The following is a 14,777-nucleotide window of genomic DNA, read 5'->3' as shown; positions in this document are numbered from 1 at the left end:
CTCAGGGGGGTGGGCGCCTCAGCCCTGGGGTGCCTGGGGCTACCTAAGCTGGGCCAGCAGCATGACAACCACTGGGTGGACCACACGGAGGACCCCTGGAACTTAAGACACGTATTTTGCCATACTTCTAGCATCGGTTTCTACAAAGGTCTAGAATCTCTATTAACTCTGAATCTTGAGCATAATATCAAGGACAAGTCCACTGAATTGCATGAAGAGGATTTAGGGACCGAAGAGGAACGCAGATCCCTACCTCACACCGTATCCAAAAATCAACTTGAAATGGACACGCGACCAAAGTGTAAGAGCTAAAGATATAAAACTCTTCAAAGCAACCATGAGTCTTTGTGACCCTAGTTAGGAAGTGGTTTCGGGGAAGGCCGGGAGTGTGGAGGCTTCAGGGAAGGCTTTCTTGGTTTGAGCTGGAGCACCTGGAAGGAAGCTGACCTCCTAAACCAAACAAAGGGGGGAGAGGGAGACTCTGGGCATAGGTAAGGTCATCCCGAGCCTCTGACAAGGCAAATGGCGAAACCCCCTGGAAGCTGAGTGTGCTGGCTGTGGGCTCATTCTGCCTGTATCATGCCTCCTGAGCGCCTAGCTTCGCGCTGGGAGAATATGATCATCATGTGGTGAAAAAAAATGCTCCTTCAACAAAAGGATGTCCTTCATTTTTTTACAGGTATAAAACCAAAACAGATACAAAAACTGGGATCGACCTAGATGGCCAATGATGCACCAATGAATTGATAAAGAAAATGCATATGTACCTAGAGGAATCTTGCTCAGTCATGAAGAAGAATGGAATTTGGTCATTTGTGGCAACACAGTCTAACCTGGAGGATGTGAGGTTAAGTGAAATGCCAGACACAGAAAGACAGATATGGCATGTGCTCCCTATATGTGAAAGCTCAAAGTTGGTCTTAGAGAAACAGAGAGTAGGATAATGGTTATTATCTGGGCATGGTGGCACACACCCGTAATCTAGCAAATTGGGAGGCTGAGACAGGAGGATGGCAGGTTGGAGGCCAGCCTCAGCAACTTTGTGAGACCCTGTCTCAAAATAAAAAATAAAAAGGGCTGGGGATGTGGACAGTGGTAGAGTGAACCCCCAGTGCTAGAATGGAAAAAAAAAGAAGAGGTATAACAACTTCTAGGGTTCTTTTGTAATTAGAATGACTATGGTGGACAACTGTTACTTGTATATTTCAAAATAGCTAAAAGAGAGGATTTTGAATGTTCTGAACACAAAGAAATAGTAAATGTTTGAGGTGATGGATTCGCCAATTACCCTGATCTGCTCATTATACATTGTACACAAGTATTGAAAATATCACACTGTACTCCAAAAATATGTACAATTTTGTGTCATTTAAAATTTAAAATGTTTTTAAACAACCACAAATAGGCAGTGTATTGTTAGTGTACGTATAATAAGGAAAAGGACCTATACCTCTGTTAGAATGGCTAAAATTTAAAAAAAAAAAGTTGAATAGTTGGGCATGGTGGTACATGCCTGTAATCCCAGCTGCACTGGAGGCTGAGGCAGGAGGATAGCAAGTTCAAGGGCAGCCTCAGCAACTTAGCGAGGCCCTAAGCAACTCAGTGAGACCCTCTCACAAAATAAAAAGTTAGTAGGGATAGGGGTTTAGCCATCCAGTGTTCCTGGTTTCAACCCCCAGTATGAAAACCAAACCAAAACAAAGACTTGTATATAACTGTCCACAGCAGCTTTATTTATTTTCCTAACTGAGAACAATTCAAATATCCATCAACAGGTGAAGGGATCAACAAATTGTGGTATGTCTGCCCAGTGAAATACTACGCTGTAACAAAAAGAAAAAACTGTTGCTAGATGCAATGATTTGGGAAAATGAAACAATAATTCTGTATTGAATACACTGTATGATTTCATTTACATAACATTCTAGAGACTGCAGAGCAACCCACAGTGACAAAAAGCATATCAGAGATGCTATCTGAGGAGGGAGTTGGGGGGAGGGAGAAGGGACGGAAAAAGGGATTATAAGGGGACACATAGACACCTTGGGGGATGATGGAGATGCTCCTTGTCTTGATTTTTTTTTTTTTTAAATTTTAATATTTATTTATTTATTTTAGTTTTCGGTGGACACAACATCTTTGTTGATATGTGGTGCTTGAGGATCGAACCCAGGCCGCACGCATGCCAGGCGAGCGCGCTACCGCTTGAGCCACATCCCCAGCCCTCCTTGTCTTGATTTTGAAGGTGGTTTTATGGGAGTATAACTTTGCCCAAACTCTTCAGATTGTACACTTTAAATATGCACATTATATTGTGCATTCACTGAACCTCAGTAAAGCTATTCTTAAAAAGCAAGGGAATCATCGTCCCCAAATTCAGGAGTGTGGTTATGGTAAGGGCACAGCCTTGGACAGAGGCACCTAGTAGGTGTAAATTATTGTTGAGGTTTCAGTTATGCAGCTGGGTAGTGGTTTCACTGGTATTCATTATAGATTAATAAATACATAAATAAGTTTTTGTAGTGTGGGGATTGAACTCAGGGGCACTCTACCATCTGAGCCACATCCCCACCCCTTTTTATATTTTATTTAGAAACAGAGTCTCACTAAGTTCCTTAGAGCCTCTCTAAGCTGCTGAGGTTGGTCTTGAACTTGCAATCCTCCTGCCTCAGCCTCCTGAGTTGCTGGAATTACAAGTGGGTGCCACCATGCCCAGTTGATACATGAATAAATTAAATAAAAGTAGGGACATATGGATCAAAGATGAGAATGTATTAAAATACATGCACACACACATGAATTGGGATTGATCTATTTCTGTGTACCAAGGTTCAGATTTTAAAAAGAGGTGTGTGCTGGGACAACTGGATTTCTACATGCAAAAGTATGGAGTTGGATCCCTACCTCACACCAGATAACTCAGAATGGATTCATGACTGGAGTGTAAGAGCTAAAGATCTAAAACTCTTGGGCTGGGGATGTGGCTCAAGCGGTAGTGCGCTCGCCTGGCATGCGTGCGGCCCAGGTTCAATCCTCAGCACCACATACAAAGAGGGATGTTGTGTCCACCGAAAACTAAAAAAATAAATATTAAAAAAAAAAAGAAAAGACTACTTAAAAAAAAAATCTAAAACTCTTCAAAGTAAAGGTGAATCTTTGTGACCTTGAATTAGGAAATGGTTTCTTAGGCACGATGCCAAAGCACAGACCACAAAAGAAAAAAAAATAGATAAATTTGGCAATCAAAATAATAGTAAAATAAGGGGCTGGGATTGTGGCTCAGTGGTATAGCGCTCACCTAGCACGGTTAGGACCCAGGTTCGGTCCTCAGCACCACATAAAAATAAAGGCATTTTGTTGTGTCCATCTACACCTAAAAAAATAAATATTAAAAAATAATAATAGTAAAATAATAAAAAAATTAAAATGTATGTACTTCAAAGGATGGACACCATTAAGAAAATAAAAAGACAACCTACAGAATGGGAAAAAATTGTAAATCATATATCTGATAAAAGGCTAGTGTCCGGAGATATAAACCATTTTTACAACTCAACAGTAAGAACCCCCCCAAATGTCCAATTGAAAAATAAGCAAAGGCTCTGAATAAACACTACTCCAAAGAAGGCGTAAAATTGGCCAGTGTTATAGATTTTTTTTTTTTTTTTTTTTTTGGTGCCAGGGGTTGAACTCAGGGGCACTCCAGCACTGAGCCACATCCCCAGCCCTGTTTTATTTTATTTAGAGACAGGGTCTCACTGTGTTGCTTAGCAGCTCCCTGTTGCTGAGGCTTTGAACTTGTGATCCTCCTGCCTCAGCCTCCCAAGCCTCTGGAATTACAGGTGTGCACCACTGTGCCAGGCCAGTGTTATAATTTTGATCCAGAAGGTCCTTCAAAGTCCCAGGTATACAGAGGTGGCACTTTCAGGCAATAGCTGGACCATGAGCACTCTGACCATTGACAGCTGATAGGACTCCTGGGGTGGGACCCATTTGGAGGAGGTGGGTCACTGGGGACATGCCCTGGAAAGGTTTATTTTATTTGATTTTTTGGTACTGGGGATTGAACCTAGGGGTACTCAACCACTCGTCACATCACCAGCCCCTTTTTTGTATTTTATTTAGAGACAAGGTATTGCTAATTTGCTTAAGGCCTTGCTTTTTCTGAGGCTGGTTTCGAACTCACGATCCTCCTGCCTCAGTCTCCCTGCCATACCTGGCCCCTTCATCTCCTCTCTGCCTCCAGGATGCTCTGAGCCAAGCAGGTTCCGCCACATTGCCCTTCTGCCATGTTGTTCTACCTCACCTCAGGCCCAAAGAAATGCAGCCAGCTGACCATGGACTCAAACCTCTGAAACTGTGAGCCAAAGTAAACATTTCGTTATTTTGGTTGCAGTGACAAAAAATTGACTAACCCAGCCAATAAGCCCATGGCTGCTTGATATCATCAGTCATCAGAAAAATGCAAATCAAATCACGAGGTCCCACTTTGCTCCTATTAGGGTGGCTCTTTAAGACAAGACAGTATGTTGGCAGAGAAATGGGAATTCTCCGATGTCAACAGGGCATGTATCATATGATGCAGTAGCTTTGAAAAAGACGGGTCTTTCCTCAAAAAAATTAAACATTAAATTATCATATAGTGACTCTTTGTCATATACCCAAGGGAAATAAAAAAAAATATGTCACACAAAATCTCATATGAAGATGTTCACAGCAACTTTATTTCTAATAACCAGAAGTGGAAACCACCTCATGTTCATCAACAAGTGAGTGGATGAAAAACTGTGGTATATACATAACATGGAATATTATTAAGCCTTAAGAAGGAGAGACCAGGGCCGTGGTTGTAGCTCAGTGGCAGAGCGCTCACCTAGCATGCGTGAGGCACTGGGTTCGATCCCTGGCACCACGTAGAAATAAACAAATAAAATAAAGGTATTATGTCCATCTACAACTAAAAAAAATTTTTTTTCAGGCAATAGAATAATACTCAGCCTTAAAAAGGAAGAAAATCCTGACCTGCACTGTGCTGTGGGAATCTTAAAGGTATTGCACACCAAGTATGATATGAGTCCATTAACTTGAGTTTCCTTGAGTAGTCAAATTCAGAGACTGGAATTTGGTGGTTGCTTGAGGCTGGGAAGATGGGAAAGTTCTGGAAGCTGATGGTGTTAATGGTTGGGCAACAGCATGAATTCACTTAATGCCACTAAACTGTACATTTAAAAATGGATAAGATAACCAGGCATGGTGGGCACATGCCTGTTATCCCAGCAGTTCTGGAGGTTGAGACAGGAGGATCAGAAGTTCAAGGCCAGCCTCAGCAACTTAGTGGGACCCTCTCTTATAATAAAAAATTAAAAGGGCTGGGGATGGGGCTCAGTGGTAAGGTGCCCTTGAGCTCAATCCCTGGTATGAAAAAAAATCAAAATCCAAAAATGGATAAAATAGTAAATTTTGTTACATATTTACCACAATGAGAAAATAAAAATAAATCTTATACCGGAAATGACTGCTGATGGCTACAGGGCTTCTTTTGGGAGTGATGAAAATGTTCTAAAATTAATTGTTCCAATGGTCGCACCATTCTACAAATAAACAAAAAAACATTGATTTGTACAATTTAAGTTGTTGAATTGTATGACATGTGGATTATAGCTCAACAAAGCTTTCCTTCTTCTTCTTCTTCTTCTTTTTTTTTTTTAAGGAAGAAAAGAATAGATCCCCAGAGAACAATGCACTTAAAAACTGAACCAGGCGGCGGAATCCTGTGGACAAGGTCTGCCCTTTGCAACTTTGCATGGTGGACCCCTGACAATCGCAGGCAAATATTAGGTACTTCATAAGAGAAAAGCTGAGGAAAATTCCCAGGACAAACACATTCCTGCTGCTTTTATCTAATTTTTATATATATATATATATATATATATATATATATATATATATATATATATATATACATATATGGTAGTTGTAGATGGACACAATATCTTTATTTTATTTATTTACTTATTTTTAATATTTATTTTTTTGTTGTAGTTGGACACAATACCTTTATTTATTTATTTTTTATGTGGTGCTGAGGATTGAACCCAGGGCCTTGCATGTGCTAGGCAAGTGCTCTACCACTCAGCCACAACCCCAGACCATTATATATTTATTTTTCTGCAGTGCTTCACCCGTGCCAGGCAAGCACTCTACCACCAAGCCCCAACCCCAGCCCTTCTGCTGCTGTTAATGGAACAGTAAGTACCAGATATCATGCTCATCCTCATCTGATCTCCCACCCACCCATTTTTCAGGAGATATCATTGAGGTTCTGGCAATGACAGATTTTCTCTTGATCATAGTCAGGAAGTGGCAAAGCTCAGAAGGGGACCCAAATCTGCCAGGCTTCAAAGCTGAGATCTAAAAACAGACCCTCAAAAATTCTTCAGTTTGTTAAAAACTTTCAGACTTACCAAAAAGCATAATATAGTATGCACCTGTGTATGTACCTTCACCCAGCTTAAGAGATCAAATGAAGGCCTGGAGTTGTGGTTCAGTGGTACTCACCTAGCACGTGCAAGGAACTGGGTTTGATCCTCAGCACCACATAAAAATAAATAAATAAAATAAAGTTATTTATTTTATTTAAAAATAAATAAGTTTATTTTATTTTATTCAAAAAAAAAAAAAAAAGAGAGATCAAATCAACCTCAGACTGGGGATGTAGTTCAGAGGTAGAGCATTTGCCTAGTGTGCACAAGACCCTAGGGTCAGTCCTCAGCACTGGGAAAAAAGAAATTAAAAAGTGAGGGAGAGAGAAAGAGAGATCAAACCATCCTTGCCATGAAATCTCCAGTATCTACTGCCCTCCCTACCACCAATTCCATATCCCTTCCACTGGGTAGCTGTGCTCTTGAATTTGATGTTTATTGTTGCTACTTTTTTACTCTGTACTTATTTGCAAAAAAAATATGTAGTTTTGCCTGTTCCTGAACTTTATATAAAAAGTAGTATCCTATGGAATGAGTATTTGGGCGGGGGGGGGGGGGCACCAGGGATTCCAGGGACACTTAACCACCAAGCCACATCCCCACCCCTTTTTATTTTTTATTTTGAGACAGGCTCTTGCTAAGTTTCTTAGAGCTGTGCCAAGTTGTTGAGACTGGATTTCAACTTGTGATCCTTCTGCCTCAGCCTCCAGAGCCACTGGGATTACAGGCACTTGCTAAGCAGCTTCCAGTTTTTTTGTAATTACAAATACTGCCACTGGGAACATTCTGTCCAATTGTGTCAGTCCAAGGGAGCAAGAATTCCTAAGAGTTAGTATTTCTTTTCTATTGCTTTTGTTACAAATCACCATCAAACCTGCAGCTTAAAATGACACAAATTGATTATCCTGAACTTCTGGATGTCAGGATTCCAAAATGGGTTTTGGCAGAAACTGAGGCACAGGCAGTCTTCCCCTCCTGGAGTCTCCAGGAGAGCATCTATTTCCTTGCTCTCTCCAGCTTTTAGATGATTGTGATCTATGGCTTCCTCTTCAAAGCCAGCAATGTAACATCTTCGGATTTCTCTCTGCTGCCATTGTCATATCTCCTTCTCCCATTCAGACCCTCCTGCCTCCCTCTTGTGACTACATGATCCAGGATCATCTCCCCATCTCCAGAGCCTTAAGTCAGAGGCATCTGCGAAGGCCCTTTTGCCATGTAAGATCCCATATTCACAGGTTCCAGGGGGTTTCTTTGGGCAAGGGCATTATTCTGTCTAATATAGAGAGAAATAGCTGGGGAGGGGGTGGCACAAGCCTCTTTGACTTTCTTGTTTGTCAAACTGCTCTCCAAAGCCAGCCGATGCTCTCTCCCACAAGTCCTGCTTAGGTACGCTGGGTGTTCCTGTCCTCACCATCACTGGATAGTATCTGACTTTTTAATTTTTGCCAGCTTGATAGATATGAAATGCCTGGTTTCTGATAGATGTTTAGCCAAAAAAAAAAAAAAAAAAAATGGCGGTCAATAATTTGGCATGTGAAAAAGAATACTGGCAGGAAGTAAGGAGTGGATGACCTTGGCTAGAGAGAAGCCCCTGGCATGGTGGGAGTGAGGTTCAAGGCAAATGAATCACGTAATGGGGTGGTGGGGGTGGGGCAGAAAGTGGAGAGCAGAGCGGGAATTTGAAAAATATCCATGGGGAGGTGAGAGGGAGGTGTAATTCTAAAGGCAGAAATTAAAGGTGGAAGAGAGAACAGAAGACGTTAGTGACAGAGCGCGCCAGGCACCTTACAGGGCTCAGGGGGAGGTGAGACTCAATGGAGGTGAGACTCCAGCGAGGCATTTGGAAGGAAGAGAGCTGCCTCTCCTGGAGGCGGGAGGGAAGCAGGGCCCTGGGCAGGTGCTACGAATGTCCAAAGAGGTGAAGCAGGACCTGAGACAGGCTTCTCCTTACTGAGCAGTGGAGCTAGCTACTGAGCTGGGGAGGAGAGGACACTGGGGGTCTGAAGAGCGTGGGGGAAAGGCTCACAAGCAAGGCTCTGGGGCTCCGGGCCTCACAAGAGGAGGAAGGTCCCATCTTCAGATCTTTTTTTTTTTTAATATTTATTTTTTAGGTGCAGATGGACACAACACAATGCCTTTATTTTTATGTGGTGCTGAGGATCAAACCCGGGTCCTGCCCGTGCTAGGCAAGCGCTCAACCGCTCTACCGCTGAGCCACAATCCCAGGCCCACCTTCAGATCTTACCTTGACCTCCTAGGAGGAAGGAGGCTGACAGCCCAGGGTGTGAGAGGCCAAGGGAGGCCAGGGAAGGCACAGTGTCTAGGAGATCCCTGAAAGCTCATTGGAGACAGTGGGCTCCTGTTCCCTGGTTTATGGAATTCTCTGGTTCCCTTATTTTCTCCTTAATCTTCAGAACTCCTATTCATCCTTTGAAACCCAGCTCGGATGTCCACTGCTCTGACGAAACTTTCTGATTATCCTGGTTTCACCTGAATTTTCAGAGCAAGCGGTGAAGTGGAACAAGCTCACTCATTGAGGTTTGATTTAATATAAGTAACTTAATCTCTGACCTTCTATTTCCTGAGATGGGGAATGTCAATGGCCAAGCCCACTTTTTTTTAATGCTATTTTTAAAATATTTTTTAAAGTTGTCGAATGACCTTTTTTAAAAAAAAAATGTGTGTGTGTATATCTATATCTATCTATCTATCTATTTAGTTGTGGCTGGCACAACACATTTATTTATTTATTTATTTTAATGTGGTGCTGAGGATCGAACCCAGGACCTCGCCTGTGCCCGAGCGCTCTACCTCTGAGCCACAGCTCCAGCCCCATGGACCTTTATTTTATTTGTTTATATGCAATGCTGAGACTTGAACCCAGTGCCTCACACATGCTAGGCAAGTGCTCTACCACTGAGCTATATCCCAGCCCTGAAAAGCCCACTCGTAAAGATGGGAATTGGAAGCCAATGTGTACTGACACCTGCCACTCTGTCTTTACTAGAGTAAGCTGAGCGGGAATGTGACTGCCTTAATCGGACAGCTCCCTGAGGGCAGGGACAATGTCCTCACAGCGTGTATAATTCAGTGCCCTGCACAGACAGGCATCATGTGCTCTCTGGATCCTGCACAAAAGGGAAGAACTGGGATTGTCTATCATTCGCCTGTAATGGGACTTTAGGGAGCTGACATCATCTCTGAGATGTTTCCTCATCTCCAAGGTAACAGTAACTCATATTGGGTACCAAGTCACCTACTACCGGTAAGGCATTCAACATCTGTGATCTCGAATGCTCCCTGTGTACCACCGTCCCATTTCACAGAAGAGCAAACTGAGGCTCGGGGAAGGCGAGTGACCTGTCCAAGTTGGCAGCAGAGCTGGAGCTCCTGGCCACCTGCCGAACTCAAATTCGTGCAAATCCAAGGGGTAAATGAGAAAGAGCCTTGCAAATTGTAGACAGCACTAGGGGGGACGGTCCACGCCTCCAGGTGAATGGTGGTGGGGCGATGGGGTGCGCTGAGAGGCCCTCCGCACCGCAGCCGACATTCAGCCTCTGGGCCGGTTTGGGGGTGCGCGCCGCGCTCCGTGGCCCTGGCGGCCAGGGGTGCGGCCCGCCCCCTCCCTGCCCCACCCCCAGCCCGGCGGCGCGGCCCCTTTAAGAGCGGGCGGGGCGCCCCCTGGCGGCGGAGCGGCGCGCGCGGCCGGAGCCGGAGCGGATCCCGGAGCCGGAGCGGAGCCGGGGCGGAGCGGGCCGAGCGGGCCGAGCCAGCAGCCGAGCTGGGGGCGCGGGCGGGCGGCATGTACCGGGCCCGGGCGGCGCGGGCGGGGCCGGAGCCCGGCAGCCCGGGGCGCTTTGGGATCCTCAGCACCGGGCAGCTGCGGGACCTGCTCCAGGATGAGCCCAAGCTGGACCGGATCGTGCGGCTCAGCAGGAAGGTAGCGCGGGGGGCGCGGGGGCGGGGGGCCGGGCCGCGGCCTGCCGGACCTGCGACCACCGCGGCCGCGCGGGCCGGGCCGGGCCGCCGGGGCGCGGCGCCGGGCACGTCCGATGGGCCCCGCGGGGCCGCCCGGGGAGGGGGCGCCGGGCCGGGCGGGCGGGCGGGGCGCGGGACCGGGAGGCGCCGTGCGCCCGGGGCGGCCGCGAGGCGGGTCCTCTGGCGGATGCTCGGGAGGTGTGTTCCGGGGGGCAGGGGCGGCCGTGTCGGGGCCCCGCTCGCGCGCCCGCGCTCCGCAGGGCCGGAGAGGGGAGGCGCCTTCCGCGGGGCGAACTCGGGGCCTGTCTGGCACCCGGGGCTCCGCCGGGGGCTGCGCCGTCTGGGCGCGGGAGGGGGCTTTGTGTCTGCCGCGGGGGCGGGGGGCGGCTGCCGAGCGCGGGCCGCGCGTTCCGGAGGCCACCGGAGGAGAAAGTTGTCTGTTTCACGGGCGATAGGCCCGGGCTGGGTGTCCGCGGGGGCAGGAGGCAGACAGGAGGGGCAGGTGCATCCTACAGGGGACAGATGGAGGGGAGTGCGTTCCCTAGGGGCAGGCGGGGAGGCTCGGCCCTCCCAGACTTCTCCAGGGCCGGGGGCCGCCTTCTGCCAGCCCAGAGCAGGAAGCAGGTGCTGGGGATCAGGGAGGAAAAGGGGGTGTGTATGCGCGGGGGCGTGGGATTCCACTGGAGGGCAGGGGAGGGGTGTGAAGGGAAGAGAGGGTGACCTGACTGGGGGGGCTGCCAAGGGACAGGGTGCAGACAGCACTCCGGAGAGTCAGCCCTGGGGTGGGAGTGTTTTCAGCACAAACACCTGAGGAGGAAGCAGACAAAGGCCTGGAATAGGAGCGAAGCTGCCCATGCATGGAAAATGGGACAGAAGAGGGAGGGGAACTCCTCAGGGACCCGAGCAGACATATTAATTGAAAAATTAAAAATTAACTAACATTTGTAGAGGCCTTCATAGTTTTGTTCACTTAAGTCTCACAATGACCCCATAAGACGGGTGTTTTGAACTCGCTTTGTAGAAGAAGAAACTGAGGTCCAAAGAGGAGCTCAAGGCAAAACTGAGTCCCTGCCACCGCACTCCCTCCACCTGTTGGGCTTGCAGCCCTGAAGGTTGGGGCCTTGCTGGTGCCTTCAGCTTGGCCCACAGGCACTACTATGGCCCAGGATGGCAGCAAGGTGAGCCTGGGCAGACTCCCGGGGGCCCCTCTTAGCTCTTCTCTGCTGGCAGTTCCAGGGCCTGCAGCTGGAGCGGGAGGCATGCTTGGCCTCCAACTATGCCCTGGCCAAGGAGAACCTGGCCTTGCGGCCTCGCCTGGAGATGGGCCGAGCAGCCCTGGCCATCAAGTACCAGGAGCTTCGAGAGGTGGCTGAGAACTGTGCTGACAAGCTGCAGCGACTTGGTGAGGGGACATCTGGAAGACTGCCTGGGGTGGGGGAGCAGTTGGCCTTCTGGCTAGTTGACCAGAGCATGTAGTAGGCTCTGAAGGGTGGGACTCGGGCAGACCTACTCCTTGGTACATCTGAGGGGTGCTATTCCTAGCCTTCTGGAAAATGGAGTTGGGGAAGGGGCTCTAGGTGGGTGGACCTAGCTTGGAGAGGCTGAGTGTGGTCCCAGGAAGTGGGAGAATTGGGTCCAATACCCAAGTGCCCCCTGGGTGTTCTGGGAGACAAAGTCACTGCCTTCCCTTCTTCACTGAACTGGGGGCATAATCTTATTGGGGAGGGACCCACAAGGTAATCACATGGGCACTGTGCAAATGAGGAATCTAAGGCTCCAGAGAGGAGACGGGCAGTGTGGAATCATAGTCAGTGGGAGAGTCGGCCTTTGGGGCTCTGGCTTGTCCATCCTAGCTGGTCACTGTGTCCCTCTGTGGCCCTCAGAGGAGAGCATGCATCGCTGGAGCCCTCACTGTGCGCTGGGCTGGCTACAGGCTGAGCTGGAAGAGGCTGAGCAGGAGGCGGAGGTGAGGGGAGGTGGCTGGGTCTGCATGGGGACCAGAGGGAGACCCATCTTATCCACTCTGGTCTCATTACATCGAAGACTTGGGAGCTCCTCCTCTGGGAAGCCTGCCCTGAGTGCCTGGCCATAGCCCATTGTGGCTGTCTGTACTGCTCCAACCCTGGATAGAATGGCTCACTGTCCCCACCTATGACTTTTGCCCTTGATCCCTTGTGAATGTCTCAGAGAAGTGGAGTTGGGAGGGGTCTACGGGAGACCTGAGTGGACTTGGTGCTAGGCTGGGAGTGTGGCACCCCATGAGGTGAAGGACACAGGGGAAGAGGACCCTGCTTGAGTTCTCTTGATGAGACACCTGTATGTGCCCACCTCTGATCCTTCCTCAGCTCTGACCTGGCAGGTCTGGTGATGACATCCTCATTTTGGAAGTAAGGAGGGCATTTATCCCTGGTCACTCAGCAAGTCAGGCTGGTCCAGACTGGAACGCAGGGGCCCTTGTTCCCAGCGGTGGTCGCCATGGGGAGGGACTCTGTCCCTGGCCATGCTTCTCCCAAGCCTTCTCTCCCTCTGCCCAGGAGCAGATGGAGCAGTTGCTGCTGGGGGAGCAGAGCCTGGAGGCCTTCCTGCCGGCCTTCCAGCGCGGCCGGGCCCTGGCGCACCTGAGGCGGACACAGGCTGAGAAGCTGCAGGAGCTGCTGCGGCGACGGGAGCGGTCTGCCCAGCCAGCCCCCACTGCGGCCGCGGACCCCCCCAAGCCCTTCCCTGCTGCAGCTGTCCTGCCCACTGGGGCTGCCCGGGGGCCACCATCAGTGCCCCGGAGCCTGCCCCCCTTGGACTCCCGCCCAGTGCCACCACTCAAGGGCTCCCCTGGGTGCCCTCTTGGCCCAGCCCCTCTGCTGAGCCCTCGGCCCTCTCAGCCAGAGCCCCCCCACCGGTAGGATCCAGGCTGTGGCCCCCCAGTGGGGGGCCTAGACAAACTTGATTCGTGGCTCCTCCTCCTCCCCCACTGCCTGGGTGGGGGGAGGGGCAGGCCCCTCCCCCTGGCCTCAGGCAGGCCCTGGCCCTGGAGGCTGAGCTGGGGAGGAGGGTCACCCCAAGAGGCCCAGAGAGGGCTTGGGTAGGGTGGGCAGGGTGCTGGGCCTCGGGCGATGAGGAAACTCTGCCTTTCTTGTCTCCCTGGCTGGGGCCTCTGGGGTGACAGGCCAGCCCCATGGAAGAACTTCACTTACCTACAGGGCCTGGGGCCTGGGGCCAGGACGGTACCGCTTCCCCTTGGGGCCTGTCTCACTCTGCCACTCCACTGGGTGCGTGCAACGCCAAGGCCAACAGGAGTGTTTCCATCAGGTCTTGAGCCTACTTTTCCCCCAGTTCTGGGGCCCACCACCTAGGAGCCAGGTGGTCAAGGCCCCAGCTGCGGGGCAGGGACACCACGGCCCTGGGGCTGCTACGTGCTCTGCACCTGCTCCAGACCCTGGGGCAAGATAGGCTAGGGCTCTGACCTGCGCCAGTGAGAGCAGGCCACCCCAGGAAAGACCATTCTGTATTTTTCTGTCCCTGTCTCCTTAGAATGGAACCTTTTTGAGGGCAGGTCCTTGTCTTTGTATGTTCTGTCCCCAGCCCCGCTTCCTAGGGGCCGTCAATAAATGTGATGATGCGGATGACGCGCTGCCAGACTCCTCTCTGCTCCCTTGGCCAGCCATTCTGCGGGCGCAGCCTCCACAGTTCAGCCTCTGGGCCGCTTCCTCTTGAGATGCCCTCCCTTCCTCTCCACCCACCCAAAGCCCAGCGTCCTGCAGGTCCAGCACTGCTGCTGCCTCTTCTGCGAAGCCTCCTCTGGTCACCAACCTGTGAAAGCCCTTCCTAAATCTTATCTCCCAGCACTTCTGGCCAGAAGCACATTCTGCTCCACTGCGGCCTCCAGTTGCTCCACCTGTACGCGCTTTCTTTTCCGGGGTCTCTTGTAAGCCCAGTCAGGATGGCACCTGCTCCTTCTGGCCTGCCAGATGACCACCTCTCTGGGCGATGGAGTGTCTGTGGGACAGAAGGGCTTTGTCTTCAGCCAGGTGGAGACTGGAGGTCAACTTGGCTGATGAGTGTGGGCAAGAATATGGGTGAGCAGGAACATGCCCTGGCTCAACCTGGGTCCCGGCTAAGGAAAAGAATGATGTTCAGGGAGGTGTGGAAGTGCTTGCAGGCACAGGGGACTGTCAGAGTGCCATAGAAGCTTGCAAAGTTGGCCTGGTCTGGTTCGTGAGAGTAAGAATTGCACCATCTTGAATGAGGGAGGTCTTGGGTTGGCTCTGCATCCCACTGAAGTTTGACACTACAAGATAGAGATCCCAAAAGGGCACCTTTGGA

General features: G+C 49.9%; 1 protein-coding gene across 2 annotated transcripts; it reads left to right on the top strand.

The window, feature by feature from the left end:
* Positions 1-10,220: 10,220 nt before the first annotated feature.
* Positions 10,221-14,080, top strand: Vps37d (VPS37D subunit of ESCRT-I). Of its 2 annotated transcripts, none has more exons than XM_071605793.1 (4): positions 10,221-10,422; positions 11,691-11,862; positions 12,344-12,426; positions 13,001-14,080. In XM_071605793.1, the coding sequence occupies exons 1-4, from the start codon at positions 10,285-10,287 to the stop codon at positions 13,355-13,357; spliced, it is 750 nt and encodes a 249-aa protein (XP_071461894.1). In that variant the 5' UTR covers positions 10,221-10,284; the 3' UTR covers positions 13,358-14,080. The 2 variants fall into 2 exon arrangements, with proteins under 2 accessions (XP_071461894.1, XP_071461893.1); XM_071605792.1 differs by having other exon boundaries at positions 10,223-10,422; positions 12,995-14,080.
* Positions 14,081-14,777: the final 697 nt, after the last annotated feature.

Source organism: Marmota flaviventris, chromosome 19, assembly GCF_047511675.1.
Source record: "Marmota flaviventris isolate mMarFla1 chromosome 19, mMarFla1.hap1, whole genome shotgun sequence".
NCBI lineage: Eukaryota > Metazoa > Chordata > Mammalia > Rodentia > Sciuridae > Marmota > Marmota flaviventris.
The sequence above is the reverse complement of the archived record's forward strand: the minus strand, read 5'-3'. Positions and strand labels throughout refer to the sequence as shown.